The sequence below is a fragment of the Rhea americana genome, unplaced genomic scaffold (assembly GCF_003343005.1).
Source record: "Rhea americana isolate MKP2758 unplaced genomic scaffold, rheAme1 scaffold_145, whole genome shotgun sequence".
Lineage (NCBI taxonomy): Eukaryota > Metazoa > Chordata > Aves > Rheiformes > Rheidae > Rhea > Rhea americana.
In genome coordinates, this window is record NW_028185539.1 from 764557 (window position 1) to 788046 (window position 23490).

Genomic DNA, 23490 nt, shown 5'->3' on the forward strand with positions numbered 1-23490 from the left:
CCTCCGGCTCCGGCGCGGGAGCGGCTCGGCGCGGGCACGAGCCTCTTCGCCGTGAGGTGCCCGGGCGCCGCTGGGCGCGGCCCTGCCCGCCGCGGCCTGCGGGGCCCCGCTGGAGCAGGCGGCTGGGCCGGGTGGTCCCGGAGCGCCAGGAGCCGCGCAGCCTGGGCGAAGCAGGCTCTGCCGCCCTCCGGCTCGTAGAGTGAGAAGTCGCGTGCGGCAGGAAACCAAGCATGGGCGCTGTGGTCTGCCTCCAGTTTTTCTTTTCTTCCTCGGGCTGTGAGGGAGTCCACTGGGTCTGGAGATCTGCTGTCATGAGGATCGTGGGAGAAGAGGTCTAGAGAAGTGTAGACAGATGCCTGTTATTTTTGGATTTTCTTTATTCGTTATGAACCTAACAGGAGAGAGTGATGTAGATGCGAGCTCGAGTGTGTTTTTCCACTAACCAGTTTTAAAACATTACTTGCAATGACAGTGTAGTACTCTAAATTGAGTAAGTTAACTATTAAGTTAGCATATACTTCTTGCTGAAAAGCTACAGCGCAGCAAAAATCAAGAATGGAAAACTTCAGTGCTGTAGTTAATGATTACCAGAGTTATAACTGATTAAAAGCAAGATGTTAAAACGGAAAATTGATTGCATAACTCATACAGGGTCACAACAGGTAGAGAGCATATAGTTTGCTATTAGCTGGGTAACCTAATAGAGTTAACTCAAACTGAGAAAATGCTGTTAAACAGATTGTGATCTTTTTATTTATTTATTTATTTATTGTTACTCATGTCTGGGTTTTAGTGTGCAGAAATGTGAATCCATAATTTAAGCTTAGATATTTCCTATATAAACTGGATTTAGGTCTGATATGAGGTAAGAGGCTGAAGAACCTTGCTCATGTACATGAAGGCAGGTGAGATAAAGCTGATAGCTGATGTCTGTGTTAACCTGCAGGTGTCTCATATCTGCTGTGTGGAGAAGCTGCCTGAGCGGGGGACCGGGATGCCTTGGGCACGAGGAGTCACAGCAGGGTCTGTTTTCACCCCTGCTCACTGTTGGCTCCTTGGCAGTGGTGCAAATGGCATTGGGTTCTCTGCAAAAGTTATGTCCTATTTTAGGCTACTGAAAGCTCATTTGCATGGTGGTGACAAATGCTTCATCCTACTGCTGAGAAATAGCAGGCTGAACGCTCTTGCTCTCCTGGCTTGGTTCATCCCCAGAAACCCTGGTAGGAAGAGGATGCATGTCCAGGTTAACCTGCTTTTCCAGCAAGTTCTGCTTGAGGGAGAACAGGCCACCCCTCAGAATAAACGAAGAAAGAGTAAATTTTGCATACTTAGAGCTCATGGGCACCTGGTTACTACTCTTCAGAAGACTTTTCCATTAGTCCCTTGGGAGAGGTCTGGTGGCAGGACTTCTGTTTTAAATAAATAAGTTTTCTATTTATCTTTGGCCTGTCTTTTTTGGTTTGAAGACAAGCATTAACTGGTGCATCTGCATCACTGGAGGAGATTAGTGGGTCACTAAAAAGAAAACTTGACATATACAACATATTTCAATAATCCCTTACAGAAAAGCATGTCTGTTTAATGTGGCAAAGTACTGCTGTGTGCAACAGACTTGAAGTGTCTTAAATATTGAAACACTTGAGTAGTGTTAAGTGTTGACAGTGTGTTTGGCAGGCTCCTCTGAGGCTTCTGTCCTTCAGGAGCAGCAAATACTGATGCCCTTGTGTTGAGAGCCTTATCAAGCAGGAGAACATATAGGAGGAAATACTGAACTTGTTCAAGTTAATCACATGAGGTATGATTTAATTATGTGCCTAAAATGTTTGTAGAAATGAGATGGAAAAGACAGAACTTGAGAAGACCCAGATGCGCTGGGAGTATAAGAAAATGTTAATACTTTGCTGTCTTTTTTTTCTTTTTTTTTAATTGGATCTTTGTTCCTGAAGATTCCTTCTTAAATTCTTCATTTTTTAAAAAAAATATATGTAGCAGGCAAACAAAGTTTAGTCTGATGAGTCCTTTATTCTCTTCTACACAGATTTTTCCAGTGCTGTTGTGAAACACACAGAAAGTGGTATTTACAGTAATCCTAAGATTTATTAAGGATCTGTGCTGCCCAAGGGTGTTCCCCAAAGGTTGCCCCCTTTCTGGGGGCTCTCATAGCCCCCTTTTTTTGATGATTGGCGTGAGCAGACCGGAAGAAAGCCACCAATGGCAGGAATACCCTGATGGGAAATCAGCGTTCTGAGTGAATTTAGTGCTATGTGGTAGAGGCAAAAGTTGCTTAATTAAAGATATAGTATTAAAATACTGTGACATGTGGATTTTCTGTGTAATCACGTATAATTTCTGTTTCCATTCCTACATGTTCTCTTTATGTAATATTTCAGTGCAGTTTCTGTGCTCAGTACTTTTCTGCAGGTCTGCTGCAGGTTCAGGATTCAAGAGAAACCCCGAGAGAAAAGGATTATGGCAAAAGAAATGCTTTTGTGCTCTCTCTGTGTGTGTAGAGCTGCCTGCTTGCTGACTGTAAAGAGGCACAGCCAGGTGCGACCTCTGGCAGGATTAAACCTTCCTGACTTTGCACCGCATGGTCTTGTCTCGCTCAAATCCTCCCGATAACACGATTTCCCCCGAAGGCTGGGTTTGACGTGTGCCGTCAGGCCTGTCTGTGAAGGAGAGGCTGCTCCTGCCGTTCATCTTCCAGGATAACGCGTCTTATCACCGTCCCAGAAATAGCAGTCTGTCGCTTCCCGCTGACTGGCACTTCCTGATTGCTCAGCCCGGCCTCGTGGGTGCGCCGGGGAGTCTCGTCCCCAGGGGAAGAGGGGGCCCGAGGAGCGGGTGCTGGTGCAGCACGGCGCCCTGGCACCGAGGGGCCGCCCGCGTGCGGGAGGTGCCGGCCGGCTGTGGTCTGATCGAAGCCCCGGGAGCACTGAGCGGGGCAGCGGGACGTGGGTTTTTCCTCCCTTGCCAGTAGGTGCCCGGTTGGGGCTCAGAGGAAGGCTGAGCCAGGGAAGGGCTGCCGGGTGGGGTGGGGGATGGACACCACCTCTCAGATGTCCCCGCGTGGGGATGGAGGCCATCGCCTCGGGGTGGAGACCCTGCTCCTGTGGCTGCGCTCCGGTGTCAGGACCTGGCTGCTGTCCGTGCCCTCAGTGGGGAAGGGGAGCGGGTGCCTGTAGTTGAGAAGCGGCTCAGAGCCACAGGATAATCTTGTTTGTGTCGTCTGAGCGTCTCTCGTGGTGCAGAGAGGAACGGTCGGGGGATTATGTGAAAACGAGCTGCTTGGCTCATCTAGGGATTCTGCCAGAAACCTTCTGTGCAACTATGGCAAAGTAGGTCTGTTGTGCTGTGGCTCGTTTCCCTGTTGGTAAAGCGGGGGTTATATTCCTCCTTTTCCTCGGACCGTAAATGCTTTAGGGGACCGTCTCTGACGCTGGGTTTGTACGCTGCTTAGCACAGTGGAGCCCTGATCCTCGCTGAGGCCTTCAGGCGCAGCCAAAATAAACATAAATAATAACAATCATGTAATTACTGTCTGAAAGTAGATCATTCCTTTAAAAAACAGGACATTTATTAATATCTGCATCACAGTTTCCCTGATGCTTTTGACATTTTGTTTTTGTTTGTTCTAGAATTTTAGATTTTATTTTACTCGGGCTTTAGAATGTTGTTAAATAACTCTGTCACTGCATTTGCTGAAACTTCCCATTTGGAGGCAAAATAAACTGCAATTTAACTTACAGTAATGTCAGAAATATGCTGTTGAAACAGCAGTACTACTCTGGCCTTGGGCTAAATGTAAGATATTAAAGGCTTTGCTCTTGAAATACTGGAAATATCTAAGCCCTTGTTCCTCGTTAGGGATTTCTACATCTCTGCAGTTAATTTGACCTGTTTGCTTATCTGACCTGGAGGAGGCTATAGGGAGCCTTCAGAGAGGGTTTCGAGATGCTAACTAGCAACCGGCTCCGTAGTGCTACGCTGGAAAAGTCGGCCTCGCTTGGGCTGGGCTTGGCAAGTGGCGAAAACAGACGACTGGCGGGGCTGCGCGGCCGGGAAGGGCCGCGGGCACTCCGCGGGCGAGCGGGCACGCGGCCGGGCTGCCTTGGGGAAGGGTGCTGCGCTCCCGCCCGCCTCCCTCTGCGGAGCTCGTCCTGGTGGGCCTGGTGAGCACAGAGATTGCAGAGCGTCCAGCCGTTTTCGCTGTAAAAGTTTCAGTGCGATAGAGATCTCGCCGGAGCTCTGCAATTAAATGCAGCTCCTAGAGGTTTTGTGTCAAGAAGCAGTGCAGAAAGTGGCGGTCGAAGCCGTGGAAATTGGGGGCAGCAGAAGTATGTACCAATAAGTACCAGGAGGGGGGAAACTCGTATTTTGTTCAGGTCATTCAAAGCAATTGCTTAAGAATAATCGTTTTGTTCAGGTAAAGTCAAGCAGTCTTATTTATCTGCCTATTAGGTTGGTAATTGTTCTAGCTCACACCATTTAAAATCTTTATTGACTCATTATCCTATTGCCAGTTGGTCATTAATATTTGTATCTGCATCGTTGTACAGGTCGGTGGTTTCATGCAGATGGATTAAAGCTGAAAGCTGCTCTTTTTTAATGAATTGATTTCTGTACCAATTTAAAAAGTCATGAATGCAGATAGCTAGAAACTTTGTAACTAATTCAAATTGATACAATAATCTTCTGTGATGAGATAGATCTAAAGTCTTGCAGTGCATATAGGCTTTATATATCTAATGTGATTCTTAAATGTCATTTTGATAATTTATACTGCAGGTATGAACTCTGATATGATGGCTGACCGGTTCTGTTCAGATTGTCTTGCTACATCATCTCCCATACCGTTACAACAATTAAATTCTCATGTAACAGCATATAGTACCACGCCAATACAAACCATAAGTAAACACTTTCCTTTGTGGTTGGTTTGATATGAGTGAAACCATTTCCACTCCTTTAAAACTATATTTACTGTATTATTTTGGTTGGTTTGGGCCAAATTCTGCTCTCAGCAGCTATTTTGGTTGCTGTTTGAGAGAGTAGCAATGTAGTTCCTGTGAGTAGAATTTTGCTGCCTTTATATTTATATATTAGCTGCAGGGGATTGGTTCTTTTTGCTTTTTGTTTGCAGACAACTGGACAGTCAGGTGGAACAGAAAAATAAATTGCTGAAGAAGCTGATGGACACTGAAATGTCCTGACCAGGGTGACATTCAGTAACATACTTATCAGTGCCATAGAGATACCCTGGAGGAGAATGTTAATAACTAATACCCAAGCTGATATTACTTTTGATTAAAAAATGTGTTACAACTTGGAATGTTTTTTTTATTTCTAATGTACCTGCATCTTTGATAAGATTTTTTTCCCATGAAATATTTTAGGATTCAGTATGCATTGAATGGAACTGATGAATTGGAAGCTGAAAGAAAGAACTGTGGAATTATTTGTTCTACAGAATAAACATCTGATCTGAAAGGATGAGAAGGTGAATCTAGATGCTACTTATTGCTTGCCTTGACTATGGCAGGTGGGCACCCCTATGGCTGGGAGCAGTGACACACACCCCTGTTCTAATCCAGAATCTTGGGTGTCAAAAATGCCATTAAACCCACTGTTAGTTTTAGGTGACAATATTACAGTGACTAGATCCTCCCCAACCCCTCAAAAAAAAAGCTTGATAGAATTTGACCCTTCAGAATTTCTAATCCGCAGCATTTTGTGATTGTTTAGTGTAGTGTGACGTACATTTGTTGTTTAAAAAAACAACAAATAGGTGAGTTGGAAAAAGCTTTTTCCTTTCGAGTGTATAGTTAACTGGCAGGCATTGTGGTGGTGTTTTTAATGGGTCAGAAAGCCTGTCGGTGACTTAAAGGGTTCTACTGGAGTCAGCCTTTACAGTGCCTCTATACCGTGCAGTTACTGTCTTAATTGATTTACACAGCATTGACATGAGGTGAGCTATTTGCTTTTTGTTTTGAATAGTCAGGAGTTGATCTCTTCCAAGACAGAAGGTGGTTAAACAGCCACAAAGGATGCCCAGCCTGAGATCCCTTCTTTGCGTTTACAGCTGTATGCTGATAGCGTGCCTATTAGCATATCCATATGAAAAGCACACAGTAGTTGGACATTTACAACATCCTGTTGTTTGGCGACTATAGTGCATCTGTTAGCACAAACTTCAACAGTGTCCTTTAAAAGAGCAGCGGAAATCTTGAGCGTAGGGAGGCTGTGGAGCAGCTGGACAATCGTGTTAAAGTAAAGTACCTGGGGAGCCTAACAAGGCAGAGGTTGTGAGGAGAACAAGCAGAATTGCAATTGTAAAGCAATTCAGCATGCGGGGGGCGGAGGGTTGGTTCACGCGGAGCAGCTGAATTTACAAAGAGCTGTCCGAAAGCGTGTGGAACGAGGAGTAGAAATCCTTGTTGCAACCGAAGATAACCAAAGCATGCGTTAGCACAATCTGTGCATGTATTCAGAGTTTTGAGATTTGCTACATCTTCAAGACAGGCAAGAGCAGAGGAGTTTCTCCCAGAAAGAGACTTTCGAATCAACTGTACAAATTCTTGTGTAAATATTCATTCATTCATCATTACACTTAACTCTTGCTTTATGCTTTTCATTTGTAGATCTCAAAGAAATGTAGGTGTCACCTGTCTTTTCTCAGTGAGGCAGCAGAAGCACAGAAAGATGAAGCAGTTCATCCACAGTCATGTAGGTTTTCACTGGCAGAGCCAGAGGTAGCCTCCAGGTATTGATCCACTGCCCTTGAAAGTTGTCATAGCTCCACTGTAGTCTAATGTTAGCTGTGGCCCCGGGTCTTGTGGAGCAGTGGACCCTCCTAACCCATACGTTCTTTCCTACTCGTCAGTGTTTATTATTATCTTTAAAAGAGCTGTGTCTGAAGTTGTATGTACCCTCAAAAAGTGCTATCTGCATAAATTGCATGAATAAAAGCTTACACTTCTCACTGCGAATTTAAACATCGTTACTTTTAGAGTCTTGAGCTACTTAGTGTCCATTGGCACCATTATGTGCCATGGAAATGTTTACCAATAAAGAATAATATAAGATTTTACAGTGAAAGCTGCTGACGGCACTTGTTCATCACTGTATAAATACCAATTAACCCCTGCAATTGATGAGTAGCATTTTGCCTTGTTGTACACTTTAGAACTTGAGACTTGTCTTAGTTTACTGCTGAGATAGGAAAGAAAAGCGTGCTATCTGTCATGTTTGGTGAACTCCATCTGGGATCTTAGAATGAAGCCTAATTCTTTGCACGGCCCCACCAGTATTGCCACTTCCTTGGGCCTGAATGCCACAGTTAAAGTTCAGTGCTGCCTGTGTAAGCAGTGCACTGAAAGGAGTGGAGTGGCCTTGTTCTTAGCCTTGCTGGTTCTTTGGAGGATCTTGAAAGGTGCAAAACTCAGGGAAGAGATTCTGCAGCTACCTGAAGAAGATTGGCTGTGTTTTGTTTGCCTTCAGACAGCCTAGATGTGTATTTGTTTATATCCTTAGCAGTCAATCACTTTAATTTTAGAATTGCACTAAATTTCCTGAAGTGCAACTTTTGAGTAATTGTTGTGAAATACTATGCTACATTTTAAAGGAAGAGGGAAAGCAAAGCAGTTGATAGTGAATTCTTTACCCATTAAATAGGCTAAATGAAATCTTTCAGCAATTATCTTCTTTTTTTTCTTGGAGATGGAACTAATTATTTATAAGCAGATGCTGTTTGTTTACAAAGCTATTACTTTGTCACTGGCAAATTATCTTGGTTTTGAATGACTTTTTAATACAATAATTAGTTGCTGCAGAGACAAATAATTGACTGCTTTTAGCAAAGAATGAAAGCTGTTGATGATTGTTGTCAGTAAAAATGTTATGATTAATGCAAATGAATGTATTTCAGACCTGTTCATGCTAACAGTTAATACTTTTGAATCCCCAGAGTTACATCTTTCTTTACCTCTGAAAAAGTCAAAATGATTTAAATACATAAATATGTTGCTATATTTATAAAGTTTACTTTGAACAGTTCAGTGATCTATCAATTTTGCTGACAAACAATTTCTTAAAGTGGTGTTTCTGGAGTCCTTAATTTTTTAAAAGTACCCTGTCTTATTTCACCACTGCCAACCTTTAAATAGCATTGACCTCTTCTTCTGCCTTCTTCATATGTACCTATTAATCTATCTCATTCCTGTTTAAACCTATTACATTTTTTTAATCCTTTTTGCAGACCTTCCTTTGGATTCCCTCCAAATTATCCACTCTCATATGTAGGGAGAGGTGAGCTGTATGGTGCTGGAAAGAAAATTGTGCATGAGAGACAGCAGACGTAGAGATGAGTTTCAGACACAGGAATGCAAGAGGGAGCTGGGCCAGAAAGTGCAATACATGAGAATGTGTAAGGTCAGCCTTGCTATGTGGAGCAGAAACCTGGGCCACCAGAGGATGGAAATTTTAATGAGCTCAGCTCTACCCGAGAGTGATGAGAGGACATGGGTGAAGAGAAGCACAAGGAGATCGGAGAATAAAAGTAGCATCAGAGGCAGAAAAGATGTGGCAGCATATAAGCAGTTTGGACATACTGTGAGGATGGAAGACGTCAGAGCAAATGAAGGATTTGGTTCCCAGGATAGAGAACGAGCAGCTGGAAAGAAAGCCTGGGTAGGCCTGTTACAGGAACGCGCGTAGGGTTTCGTCCAGAGTCCTCTGATCCTCTCAGCTCGTCAGGATTGAGCAATTCCAAGGAAGCACCTATCCTGCCAGGATTTTGGAAGAAGTTTGTGATTTAAAATTTGGCCAAATTAGCTAAGTGAGGTAGATGAAAGCTTCCTTAATGCCTGGCCTCCCTCATACTTTTGAAATAATGGTTTTGCCTGGTAGGGGTTTTTACCAAAACAGTCACTATAATAGCGTGAACTCAGAGTCACAGTATAACGCGTTATTGCCACAAAGGATGCGTAAAGCAGAAGGGACAGACCCGTGACGTGGGCAGTGCCGCAGCTGCAGAGTGTGGAAGGGGTCACTCATTCAGCCAACTCTGAGCAGATAAAACAGATAAAACTTTCACAGCTGCTTTTCAGGTGTACAGGCTATCATAGGAGAGGTACATTTGCTTGGGAAATGTCTGCAAGATCAGTCCCAGGCTTTGCGTTAATTTTGTAAATGTTACCTAGCCTGTTGCTTCAGGATGTAACCTGTTTGTTGCAGTGGCTAGAAGAGATTTTTTGCCTGCTGTGTGCAGCAGTATATGATTTGCTAGATGAATTATGGGTCTTGGGAGGGGGGACACCTCTCTCGGTGACAATGATTTGGCACTTCAGAAGGCAGTATGTGAGCCATGCAGTGAGCAATGTGGAGTAGTACGGCCCTTCATAGATTTGCTTGTGAGTGCTTTTAGAGGTTGCATTGACATCTAAGGCAGGAGATTTAATCACTATATTTTCCTCTTGTATAGTGTAACTGCAGAAATTCCCGACTTAGGTAAGTATCCAGTCTCCTCCTGAAGCAAATAAGATTTGGAGGTGGAGATGTTCTGAGGCCAGTGAGTTTCACGGTTTAATCTTACATCATGCAAAAAAAATAGTAATTTGTTACTGATGTTGAATTTGTTACAACTGTCCTCTTATGCTCAGGAGAAAGGGAGAATGAATTGTTAATCTACCTTCTCTCCATCGGTCATATATGTATGTGTCAGTATACTATGTCCTTTCTAAAGGAGTCCTTGTACATATGACCCTGTGATTAAAGTCTAAACAAATTCTATTAACAAGAATGGCCAATATCCAGTGCTTCTGAAAATCATTCTTTTTTATCTCCTTAAAAATGAACTTGGTGAGATTTTCGAAGACCCACTTGTCATTCAGTCTCTTTGAAAATTAATGTAGCTTCAACACTTAGTTGGTATGTGAACTTTTGAGATCTTCCTCAGATGCCTGGGTTCAGGTCTCTGGAGTCAGCAGTGTGGACTTCTAGAGTATGACCCAGCTTTTTGAGAGGACTCCTGGAAAGCTGTAGTACTTGACTAAGAGACACTGTGGCAGTAACAGAGCGGCAAATTATGATTTGTTTCCTTTTAGCTCTGAATAAGAATTTTATTCGATTAAGATCGTGCTCATGTTCCCAAATTTTCTCAGCACCCTGCTTTGTCTTCCACAGCCTAGCTTCCTCTTCCAGGTTTGATGCCAGCATGCACAGGTTAATAGGAGAGATACCAGATTTCTCATAACTGCCAGACCTGTTCTTCCTTGCTACCTTCTCTCACTCATTTCTGCTCATTCCCCCCTGCCCCTATATTTCAAACCTATCTTCTCCAAGCTGTTCCTTCTTCTGCTTGTGTATGACTTACAGGCATTTGCTTCTGGAGTCTTGCTGCAGCTGCTTGATTATCTCTCACCTGTCATTTTTATAAATAGGTAGAGTCTTTAGCTAGGTTGTTCTGTTGTCGTGGTATTTCTTCTTACATTACTATCAGTTCACTAATAGTTATTTAACAACTACTTCTGAATCTGAACTGTTCACCTCTGAATCTTATTTTTTATCTCCTCCCAAAATATGTTTAACTTCTCCAGTTATCTGGCCACTATGTATTTTCATAGCGTATTTCTAAGTTTGTTTTGCTAAACTGTTATTTAGCATAGGACATTTCTGCGTCACGGATGCATTTTAGATTTGTAGTAGCCCCAAGCAGGCTCTGGGCAGGCCAGCCCAGGGAACATTTTGTGGGCCGACCAAGTAGTGGGAGAACGTCACATTGCCTCCTAGTCAGCACTGAGTGAGGGAACTGAAGATTTTGTTATATTCCTTTGTCCTGCTCACGGACTGCTTTGTAGTCTATGCCAGATTTACCCACTGTTTATGCAGATTGATGAGGTCTAGCACTGATCTCTTGCTGTAAAACTCTTAATCATTTTAACTGATTTTTAGATGTTGTCTCTCTTTTACTTGGGCAGGCAAAAGAGGCTGTCTAAAAGTCTACTCTTTTCTTCTATTTTGACCTTGAAACTAAGCAAGTCGTTTCTACTTTTGACCCTTACGATCGGCTTCCTCTTGGCTTTGCTCTGCCTGGTTCTGACATTTGAGGTGTATATTTTGCAAACTTATTTCTTAGGTACATCTGAAACTTTTCCAGCGAGTCATCTAGCACAGCGAGTGTCTGTTGAACTCTTGGGAGCTATGATGGATTCATCCCCTGATATTGTTTGCAGGAGCACTCTGTGCTGGTACAGTTAAGGTGCCAGCAGATGGCACTCAATATACCTTGTATTTCCTGAGCTGTGAAGGACTGGTGAAACTTGTTGCATCGTGTGCATTTGTCACTCTTGTGCAATTCTTAAGAGCTACCGTTCGCCTGATTAGAAACAGCACATTCTACTACCTTCCTAAAGTTGAGAGGTCAGAATTTAATGTCTTTTTTTTGTCTTCTCATGCCTCGCATGTAAACATTACTGTGTTTTATATGAGGAAACACGTTAGACAGGAGTGGCATGAAGAAAAATCAGCTTGCTGAAAAATGATGTTCAGGAGTTTTCCAAACTTTGCAGCTGAAAGAAGAGTTTTCCTGAGCAGAAACATTCTACCTCCAGCACCGCTGGCCCTTGCAGAGGACATTAACCAAATGTTAGCCCTCCCCAGGCAGGGAGGAGAGCATTACTGCCCGAGTTCTGTGCTTTTACTTTATTGTTTGGTCATGAGTAGATAACTTTCTGATACTGTTATTTTTGCTTGTTTCTGAGACAGCATTAGAGTGCTGACAGATACACACTGAAACACATTAGTAATTGCACACGAATGCAGAGTCAAATAGCACGAGAGATCGTAAGTGCATAGCAGACTTCCTTTAAAATTAAAAAACCTCTGAAGAAGCAGAAGCGAGATAAAAAGACAGTTCTGGAAATCTCGTAAGCAGAGCTCTTCCAAATCCTTTTGAAGTTGGTGTTGGGACAGTTGCCACGTTCAGACTGTTACCTTTTCCAGGGTTTAGTTTTCTGCCATCCGTGCCGGAGGCTGCCTGCTCTGGGAAGGGGTGGCTCTCGGCTCCCGTGTTAGAAACGGCTTTCACTGTGGCCGGGTGGCCGAAGGTGGGAACTCTGAAGTTCAGCCGTGTACTGTGTCCTTAGCTCTTTCTGCTGTTTGCAGGACAGTGTGAATTTAAGAAGGAATGACGGCTTTGAGTCTAGATCCCAGGGATATTTTTTCTTCCTCCTGGTGTCACAACCCTTACATTGTCTAAAACAGCAGTTTTTGTTTCATGTGCCCAAAGGCTACCCATAAAGGTTGGCAAGGGCAGTTGGTTAAGTCTGCACAAGGTCAGTCAGGATGTCTAATAATTGTCCTAACACTTTACCTGTTATGGAACAATAATGAGAGTTTTTTCATTATTTTCGGGTGAGTGAACCTGGCAGATGCTGACAGCCAGCAGATGTGTAAAGTTCGAGGTGATTTGTAAGGGACCGGCTCATCTGACGCACAGTAATTGCATTGTGGGACATTGTCACTCAGCGTCTTGTCCCGGTCTGTCAAAATGAGGTAAAGGTCAGTTCAAAGAACTGGCATAGCATAAGGGACAAGTTTGCAGCCAAAACTAAAAAAGCAAAACAAAACTAACTTTGATATGCCCTCTATACGCATTCTCAGAGTAGGCGTGAAGCTGGAGGTGGACTCCTGGTTCTAGATTTAGGGATTGCTTTGGTATGGTGTAATTTTTGGCCTGGAAATTTCTTTTGTTACTTGCTCCTTTGTTTCCTTACCCATGACACCTTACGGGCTCCCCATGCAGTTAGTCACCTTGGCAAAATACAGCGTTTGCAGGAGTGCATGGGCAGCACACGGCGGCAGAAGTTTTCTTTAACCTGCTGCCTGCTGCTGTGCAGACTCAGCAAGTCGCCTCAGAGAGGGACTCTGAGAAGTTTCGAAGTTTCTTTTGCAGCAAAGAGCTTTAGTTGAATTTGCAGTTTGTCACACTCCTAAATGTTAGAAGCTGTTCTCGCCTGAAGGCTTAGCCATGAGCACGCAAGCTAAGTCTGAGTTCCCTAGTTCCTGTACACAGCTTGCGGAGAGGAGAGGCCGTGTTGGAAATGTAGCAGATACGTCTAAGAGCAAACCCTGGGAGCAAGCACCTGGGAGTGGAGAGTGAAAGGCAGCCTCCAAATGTCTACTGGTACCTGGAAAATGCAGAATCCCTGCGGTATGGAGTGAGGGGAGCGAAGTTCTTGTTTGTGCACTTGGCTTGTGCACAAATCAAGATTGATTTCTGGTGCTTCTGGAGTTTGCCTGCAAGCTTTATCACAGCCATGAAATGTGGAAGTTGGCGGAAGCCCTGGCTGCCTGGGTTTCCTGGGTGTGCCTGTGCTGCTATGATGTAGATGCCAATAAATCGGTGATGCACCGGAGGTTGTGCTAAAATGTTTGTTCTATATTGCATCTGTTGTTACTAGGGGGAGGGCTCCACGTTCTTCTCTCTTTTATCGTATAAGACATCACATTACAAATTTTGCACTTCTAATGTTGTCCATGCTTGCTAGCGCTAGAAATTGCAGTAACTTGCTCTGCATCAGCTCCTTAAACTTTTAACCACTGGTTGCCAAGTCAGTCCCATTAGACTCACCAGCTTAGTGGCAGCAACCTTAAGCATAGTATGGACTTGCTTTGCAAAGCATTTTGTGTCCGTTAGACACCTTCTGGCTTGCAGTTCCGCCCTGGGCAAAACCTGACCATGAAAACTGAAGGAGAGTTTTGCTATTGACACTAGTGGAGCCAGGATTTCCCCCACGCAGAACTACGGCAAAAAGCTCTCCCTGGTTGCTTAAGCTCTCAGTTAATAGTTTGCCGGTGAGTGCTGGCCTGCAGGCTCTACACATCTTCCCTGGCATGGGCGTCGAGGGACGGACTCCTCCCCACGTGTGTAGTCGTAGACCTACCGCTGAGCGGGGCTGTGTCGGGCAGGCATGTGGCAGAGAGTTAGCAGAGGTTTCCTTAGAAACTCTGTCTTTGAAGGAAAAGGTGGGTTTTCAAAGAAAATGTATTTCTGTGGAAATAAATCTTGTCATTTTGGAAAGTCTGGAGCATTTGTTGTTTATTTGTTGGTCTGTTTTCATATTTAGTTTTCCAGAATATTTCTGAGAGTTATTTTCACCAAAATGTTCCAGGCAAAGAACTCCCATTCTCTGACAGATTTGGCTTAACTGTTTGGCTTAACTGTGTTAAGAAGTTACCAGGTTTGTTCTGTTGAAGATGGTAACTGCTGATGGGCACTAAGGCATGAGGCAGTACCGCATGTGTTCTAGCAGCTCCTACTCTGGTCGTGTACTTCAGCAGAAGTGTCATTATTTTTCAGCTTAACTTCTGAAAAGGGAGTTAAATTTGAAGCATGGAAAGCCCTATTCTTTGCTTCCACAAAGCTGACCTGCGAGGGCACGTTTATTTGCATATGCAACTTGACTAGTTAGCATTGTTCCTCAATTCATTTTATTGACCTTTAAGAAGAGAAAGAGCAGATTCTTATTCAACAGATGTCTGCTTCTAAATGGTCATGAATCATGGGATTTTTGCTAACCATGTGAAGCTAAACTTTGTGTTTTAAATAAGATTTACTTTAACCACGGCGCGCACGACTAAAGTTTGTTACGTATCTAGACTACATTGCTTTGCTTTTTAACTACAGCTGAAGCCGTGTTTCGAATAACAGATGTGAAATACTGTCATCTCACTGTCGCACCAATTGTTCATTGTTCTGAGAAGGTCACATCATAATTCATTAGCAGTAATTATTCCCTGGGTACACCCTGCACTTCTTCACTCAATTGCTTCATTAACTTGTGAGTGAATCTCACATTCACCGCCCCAATCAATGAAGATATATTTATAATGTACAAGTGGATGCTATTAGTTACAATATATTAACTGCCTAATTTAAAATAGAAGAGCTATCTTTATGAAGGGCAATTAACCACTAAGTGTAATTGATAATTCACATACCTATGATTAGGAAAGACAAATAATAAGAAAGAAATGAATCACCTGTGTTATTGAAGAAGACATTGACATGCAGTTTTAATGCGTAGAAGGGGCTTGCTGGATTGGGACCAGATTTCTAAGAATTCTTTGATGGAAAGTTCTTTATCAGATGCATTATCTTTAGCTGGCTTTGATGTTTATACCAGCCTATTGGGAACAGCTTCCCTGGAAGAACCCATTTATTTTATTGTCTTGAGAATCAATGCAGAGGGCTTTCTAATAGAAAAGCCCCTTTTCATCCTAACACAAATAAATTTAATAATATCTTGATAAGAATTTATGGGCTTAGGTCCAAATTTAGCTAGGCATGTAAACCCTTTTAACTCAGGTCAAAGTCTTCAATATAATTATGTAAAAATTCACACTAAAATTGACAGGAGTTAGGCGTTTGAATATACTTGAGGAGCTGACTGACAATCCCTTTTACAAAGATTTTAAAAAAAAATTGTGATGCATTTTCAATGCATCTGTGGTTTTCATGGCCACTTTGAGATTCTTTGGTTCTCTGAAGGATTAAAAACCCGTCCCTGGAGAACAGACCACTCTGTGACCTCTCCAGGAGATCACAACAACTTTGTGAATCTCAAGTCATTAGCTGCTGCAAGAAACCAGTTCTAGTTTGAGACTGTGAAATGATTCTAGTAAAACCGCAGTGAAGAATAATTACAGCTAATATTTTGTTTTCATGTAGTAGTACTGGCTAGCTGAGGTAGTTAACGTTTTCGTCTGTAGATTTTGAAGCATTGTGCTGTATGTGCTTTTAATGTTCTCATTTATGGGCAGGGAAACTAAGTCACTCAGAAGCAGAGGGACTCGCGTGAGGCTGCACAGTTCTGATCCAAAGGAGTTGTTTCCTTGGCTCTAGACACTTGAGGCTATGTTTGCTTTTCTTCTCTTGAGAAGTCAAAAATGCTTATCTGTAAATATTTATTAATAAAAGTGCCCTATTTTTCAGGGTTACCTGACAAATAATAGCAGAGGTGTTTTATGAGAGACTAAATGATAAATGTGACTGAAGGCACCCCTGTGTTGACAAAAGCATCATTCTTGCAAGAGGGTGCAGCTAGCTGGCCTCTTCTCTGGTGTCTACAGAAGTGCAAAACCTTACAGTTGCTTCTCCTGCATGAGTGCTGATTGCTGTAGCAGGTGATCAGTAAGTGGAAAAGTGAAAATCCTAGCTAATAGCTAGTGGTATCATGCTAGCTTTTGTGCTCATGGCTGTGCTGTGCCTTCAATTCATATGTTCATACATCTGTGAGCAAGATTAAAAATAAAGAACTGAATTTGAGGGGTTTTTGTAGTGTGTGGAGGGAATGTGTGCCTGATAGGCATGTATATCCTTGGGATCATGTGCATAGCCTATGCTGCCATGCTCAGGTTAGCTGTCTGCCCCAAAAGGGCAGGTATTGCTGTAGCTGGGGCTCTGCACGTGAGCATTGCTGTTGGAGTACCCACAATGTATCAATATATTGAGGGGTGTCTTGGTCATAATAAGGAATTCTGCTCCTGGTGTGGTACCCCATCTTTGCATTTTCATTGTAATTATCTAAGTTAACTGTCGGCTTCTGGTTTTCTTGGAAAATACTCTATATTCTTGTGGTACAGCATTAAATGTAAATAATATTAGAATAGTTAAAAAACATGTTTAAGTTAATACAAATATGTTTTTATGTTCTTCGTCTTGCATATGTGATAGCTTTTTGAGGACAGCAAAGCTGATGAGCCCAGCTCCTTATCTGTGTCAAGTTAACCCCTCTGCTGCTTTTGTACAACAGGATCAAAGCGTCTGGTCTGAAGTTGCGGTTCTGCACGAATGAAACACAAGCAACCCGGGAGAAGTTTGTGAAGAAGCTCCAGGGCTTAGGTTTTGACATCTCAGTGGATGAAGTCACTGCCCCAGCACCAGCAGCCTGTCGTGTGTTAAAGGAGCGCAACCTGAGGCCACACTTGCTTGTACACAACGGTGGGAAAACACTGCAGCAGAGTTTGGGACTCATGTAGGGGACAGCCCACAAAGATGTGGGCATTTGGGATGGACAAGTCACTTCACAGAGCTCTGTGAGGGGAATAACTCCCAGCTGTTATTGTCCTACAGGGGAAAATTCTTAACTCTACTCTGCCTAGTTATGAAACCGTGGAATAAATGTTAGTGGTATGGCCTGAATAAGTGAGATCTCATTTATCATAGTGGTATTAATGAATGTGCCTGGAGCTTGTAGGCAGGTGGAATAACTTGACAAAGAAGCACAGCCAGGGAGACCTTTATTTATTTTAATGAACTTTTTTTTGAACTATGTATAATAGTGGTGGAAGTAAATAGCCTACAAACTTCCCCGCTTGCAGACTAGCTTGGGGCAGTTTTCCTAGTTGTTTCCTCATAGGAGCATGTCGTCTCTCCATCTGCCACAGAGCCTTCTTCTGAGTTAGGGAGTGAGAAGCCAAGAAGCCAACCTGTGTGAGTCCCGATTCACCCAGTTCTGTAATATGGGCATTTGGCAGTCTGTCCTAAGCCCTTTTTCTTGTTAGGACAACCCCAGTTCTGCTGGGAATCAGCAAGCTGCACAGTGTGTCCAAGAGAGAAACTAGAAAGATAGATATGCACTTATACAGGACGTTACAGAAACCATTGTCCTTATCCCTCAGTCCTTTCAGCACAAGGTAGAACAACCATCTCTTCAGCTGCTGCCACTCTTTCACTACCCTTATCTTTATTTTCACAGAGAAACTCTAATGCTTTTGCTGCTGAAACACTGTATGTTTCAGGTATCCAAGAGAGCTAATGCCTGCCTGGAGAAACAGCTGAATACCTACCTGATTTTGTCATTTGAAAAGCCTCTCTAGCAATTAGATCAGCAGCTGGCTTTTACTGAGTATTTTCAAACAAATGAAGATTGTTAGATTTATTATCACTTCCTATCCAGAAATACTTCTGCAATGAAGATATATTTTGTTCCTTTCTGCCCCTCAGCTTTTTCCAAGTCTAAGGGAGACAGAAAATATGGAAGCAGACTTCCTTGTAAGGCAATCTGTGGACTGAGACAGGGACTATGATTGCATCTATGTGATCATGAAGCCTCTGATCATAACCACATCCTTCTCCTGGCTTATATACAGCTCACTCTTTCTTTGATCTACCTGCACAAAGTCCATATGCAGTCATCTCCTCACCCTTCCCCTGTGCTGCAGCCTCTCTCAACTCTTTATTTTCGTGATAGAGTTTTTTAGGTTTAGTGTTTTCTTCTGAAGAGGATGAGCACTAAGAAAGGAAGCGATTCCTGCCCTGGCAGGAATGTTTTCACTAACCTAATTGAGAGTTTGCCTCAGATCTAGATGCCCAGGTGTAACAAGCTGCTGTGAAGTGGGTGGTGAGAGTTAAGGAAGGGGACAAAATGGTTTGGTTTTCCTCTTCATGGTAAGATGGATAAATAGCAGAACCCAATCAGGAACAGAAGAGGGTAAAGAACAGCTGATTCAGACTTGGTTGGGTGTGTGTGTTTCTGGTGGTGGGTGAAGGGAAATACAAATCTAAGAAAACCATAAATTCCAACTGGATTTGAAAAGATGAGAGGTTTGTGATTTTTTTTTTCCCTCTTTCTTTAGATGTTGTCCCTGAATTTGCTGAGATTGATAAAGCAAACCCAAACTGCGTGGTAATTGGAGATGCAGCAGACAACTTTTCCTATGCAAACCTTAATGAAGCTTTCAGAGTTCTGATTGGGTTGGAGAATCCTGTTTTGATATCTCTTGGAAGAGGGTGAGTTAAGCGCTGTTGGTTTCTTCCTCTAGTTTGTATGTTTTTATATAGTAGGTATATTTAATTTCCTCTAGTGTCTTTGTACTTAACAGAGGCCAGATATCAGTGTGGATGTTCATACTACTCACTTTTACTCTGTGTATCTAGATTGGAAGGCTGGTATGCTCATCTGTCAATGGGTCATTCAGTTGTTTGGTCCACCTATCCCAAGCCACTTATTTGTAGTCTTCCACTGGATATAAGGGGAAACTCGCTGATGAAGCTGAAATAGATACCTAAAAGAAGGTGTTTCCCTTGAATGGGCTGTGGAGAGGTAGTGGCTGAGAAGACCGAAGGGTGGAGCCCCATGTGTACTGAGAAATGGCTAGACTGCTATGTACAACTAAGACCTGCAAAAGCAGCTGTGATTTTGCATTGTCAGTTTAAGATAGTTTAATGCCTATATGAATATTTAAGGTTAACTTGACCACCTCTTCTCATAGGCAGAAGAAATCCAGTCATGGAATTTGAATGCTTTCCTGAAACCAATTCAGTTAGATGTAGTCTGAGATTTTAAAAAGCAGGTTAGTAATGCCAACACTGAATAATGATAGAATGCCTTGAAGGAGTCATTCTTACCTGTTACGCAACATATGGGCTTAAAAAAAAATGCGTGATTAACCTGAGAAACTGTAGTGACAACTTTTTTTCAGTGGTTCAGCAGACCATGATGGGCATGAAAACCCTTCTAAGCTAATGGATTATTGATTTAACAGAGTAGAATTTACCAGTGGGAAGGAACAGTTAAATCCGTTGTGCTGCCACACCTGACACTTGTGACGATCACCTGGCACTCTGATTCTACAAGATGGGCAAAAAATCCTTAAAATTTTTAAGTTATGAGGATAAAGAGAAAATGTTAGGAGCCAACAGCAAAATGACTAACAGATAGAAAATAACGGAGTTCTGTGTTATGTAACAGCATTTGTCAAAATGAAGTACAGAATCAACCTTTAAGATTTGCATCCTGAGCAATGCAACAATGCCCTTGTAGTCTGGACATATATAAGTGTTTATTTAGTCATTCATTAATGTAGACAATTCTAAAACAGAATCACCATAATTTCTAGAAGGATTATTTTCTAAAAGAACAGTAGCCCACGTCTGGATTCTCTGAGCTCAGATTTCATGATGAGAGCGCTTTTTATGATCAAACATTTGGATACTGTGAGTGTGAGTTCTGCAGAAATTGCTGAATGAATTAGATAATGATAGATAAGTAGGTAGATAATTTCTCAGACCCTTAAGAGGGGAGATTATAAGTTGGATGAATCTTGCTTATATAACAGGGGAAGCATCATTGATGCAAAAGGCCGTATGCAAAAAAACAGCCACGAGCTCGCTCTGTTGTTCATGTGCAAAACTCATGTAATTGATAGGACCTTACAGCGCACATACCTTGAGCAAGCAGGTTGATTTCTGTTAAAGTTTTAGTTCATTCCATAGAAAACGAAAGTGTCAGAGGCACTGAAGCAGAATGCCCTCCTCCTGAAAATGGAGTGATTTACATTTAGCATCTGTTTTGGGCTGAGAGTGGGAATTGGCTTTGTAATTTCTTCTGTCATGCCACTGTCAGAAAATTAAGCTGTTTACGCTAGACTATAGAAGGTTAATGGCTGTTCTAGCAAAGGTCAAGTGGTCATTTTAAAGGGAGGCTGTGCTGAATAATGGAAAATGGCAGAAGGATAAGGCATAAAATCTTAACTGACTGCTCATCCTACATTTTTTCTGACATACAGAAACCTGTGTTTACCCTAATCAGAGAGCTTTGAAGACTTGTGTTAACGTGAATTGCTATTCCAGAAAAGCAGCATAAAGATTCCAAATTATTTTGAGCTTCATGGCAATACGAACACTTTTTTTTTGTTTTTTAGAAGGAACAGAATTTAGCTTGGAAGGTATTCTCGGCCATGGTGACTGAGGGAGACCCTGTCAGGGCAGCTTAAGTGATACCCTGGCTTCCTTCATGTAGGAGACTGGCGAGGAGTGATAGCAAACTGTGTAGTGTCTCCTTCCAGATGCCTGAAGGTGGCATTATAGCTGCTGGTCAGTGCCAGCCCTGGCTTCAGAACTGCCAAGGGCTCTCCATCACTAGCTGAAAGCAAGGACAACGTAACTGCTGTCCTTCATGAGATGCTAGTGCACTCTCATTGCCGAGGTAAAAAAGTGGGGCCAAATTCGTCCCCGTACAAGCTAGCTGAAGTCCCTTGGAGTCGGTGGAATTGTGTCCCAGGTGCCAGATGGGCATCTGATCTGCAACCTGAAATATTTTCCTCAGCATTGCACGGTCCTGAGCCTGTCCTTTACTTAATTCCCTGTGTTAAATTAAGGCTCTGGAGTTTCTGATGACTTGACTTTTTGTTGCAGCCATATGGACATATATATATGCGCAGAAATAGGGTTTCTTTATGTTTAACTGCCAACATTTTCATTTCATTGGAACTTTATCACTTTCATTTCCAGACGCTATTATAAAGAAACCGATGGTCTGAAACTTGATGTTGGAGCATATATGAAGGCTTTAGAGGTATTTTATAGCTTGCATTATGCTTACTCGCTCTGTGCACCTTGTTAAAAAGTAACTGGTATAAATAAGGGTCATCTTCTATAATTACTCACCTTGGTGTAGGAGGTTTCCACAAATGAAATTCATTTGCTGCATTCTGAGGATAGGTGTATTGATTTTATTCTGATTGTAATTTTTTTGTGTATTTGAAACGCGAACTTTACTATTGTTGTTCCAGTATTGGAAGTGAAGCCTGTGAAGGAAAGTCAGAAAATGCAGATACGGAATATTGTCCATATCCGAGCCAAACTGAAGGTCTGTTTTATGTTTGGCATGGTGTTACTAACACCGCTCTTCCCATAGCAGTTTACAGCATGAGGCCCTTATCCAGCAAGATACCTGAGTGCAGTCCTGTTAAAATATGTGCAGAACTGGAACCTGATAGATAAGCCAGCCTGAGAGTGAGAGGAGAGAGCCATTATGCTCCCTTTTATAGATTTGCAGAGAAAAAATCAAATACAGAGTGGACATGGAGAATAAAGCAAAGTAGGGGGGTTACGCGGTCACAGAGACTGTGGATATAACATATGCTTGCAGCACATTTGTATTGATGTGAGGTTTGGGGAGAGTTTTCACCTCCCAAATAAAAAAATTGGGCTTCTAGCTGTCTAGGAACAATCCAGAAAAACCTTATATCAACCAGTGTTGATACTTAGTTGCAGGAGAATATCCTGCTCAGACTGATCACTTAAGGCATAAAAACATGCTAGATGGTTGGGGAAACTATATGCATCTTTAAGTTCATCCAATACTTTTTGTTAATTCATGAAGGATATTTGTTATTTCTGTAAGAGTAATACCACTGCAGAAATAAGTGATAATGGAATCGAGTCTGAAGACTTCTCTCATGATGGAGAAAGTAACAGGCTTTTAACCTGAGATGTTTCAGGAGGACTTTCTCTCCTGCCAGAGAGCATTAAACACTCCTCTTATCCAAACTCTCTGATAGTCACCTTCATCTGCTAATCCATTTTGTTATTTAAGGGCATCAATCAATAATCACATACATTTTATACAATTGGCTGGGGTTGTGGAGTTGAACAAATCCTTTTCTGATCTATACAAGATTATTTGTGTGCGTCTCTCTCTCCTTTTGTTTTTTTTCTTTTTTTCAGTATGCTTGTGATATTCAAGCTGAGGTAGTCGGAAAACCAGCAAAAATGTTTTTTGAGTCAGCCTTAGCAGAACTGGGAGTTCAGCCGCAGCAGGTAAGGTTTCTGATACAGTGACAATCGGATATGCTTACGTGTTTTTTTTGTCATTCACTGTCTTTCACAGAAACTCACAGAAGGGGCTGAAGGGAATGTAGCTACGAGGACATGGTAAAGTCTGGGGGAGTATTCAAAGATTTTTTTCAGGAAGCAATTTATTGTATGTACTGCAGAAAAATACCTATATTCAGGATCATCCTATGAATTATTATTAAAAAAAAAAAAAATTGTGGAAAAATATTTTGGAGTGAGAAAAATACTTAACCATGCCATTGGATAACATGAAGCAGTCCAATGAGGACTGACTATCAAGACGGTAACTGCTAGCAGGTGGGGATCTACTGAATTTGTTTTCTTTACGGCTCATTTTGACCATCTGCTGTTTCCCTTTGCATTCTCTCTCTGTATTCTGATTTGGACCATCCATACCTCTGCCCCTTTTAGTGTCTTTCATCCCTTCATTCTCAAATGTAGTCTCTTCTTTTACCTATGCTCTTGTTATGCCTTCTTTTTCGGCTTCCTCTCAAATCACATTGTTCAAAAGAAAAGATGCATGTCCTTAATGCTGAAATTTTGAACTCCAAAAACTATTTGCCAATCACAAGATAGTGACAGAGATATTTTCTGGAAAAATGGACACACTTCCATGTTCTCTGGAGCAGATCAGTTCTTAATACTGCTACTTCTAAATACTCCGTGCATGCTACTAAAACAATCCTCTTACACAGTTTAAAAGACACTTGCTGATGGGGCTTTTGATCTTTTACCCATTTTAATGAACTTTTTGCTGGAGATGTCATGGGTCTTTCAGGTACTTGTTAAATTTTGCTATGCATAAATAGGAGCCACAAATTGCTCACATGTACTACTGTGAATTTTAT

At 42.2% G+C, this 23490-nt stretch overlaps 1 protein-coding gene across 1 annotated transcript in view; it reads left to right on the plus strand.

The window, feature by feature from the left end:
- LHPP (phospholysine phosphohistidine inorganic pyrophosphate phosphatase) overlaps positions 1-23490 on the plus strand; it is a 114046-nt gene that overhangs the window by 7615 nt on the left and 82941 nt on the right. The window contains exons 4-7 of the mRNA XM_085299119.1: positions 16815-17002; positions 18640-18793; positions 21296-21359; positions 22514-22606. Of these exons, the coding sequence (XP_085155245.1) occupies positions 16815-17002; positions 18640-18793; positions 21296-21359; positions 22514-22606 (499 nt within the window). The remainder of the gene's footprint in view (positions 1-16814; positions 17003-18639; positions 18794-21295; positions 21360-22513; positions 22607-23490) is intronic.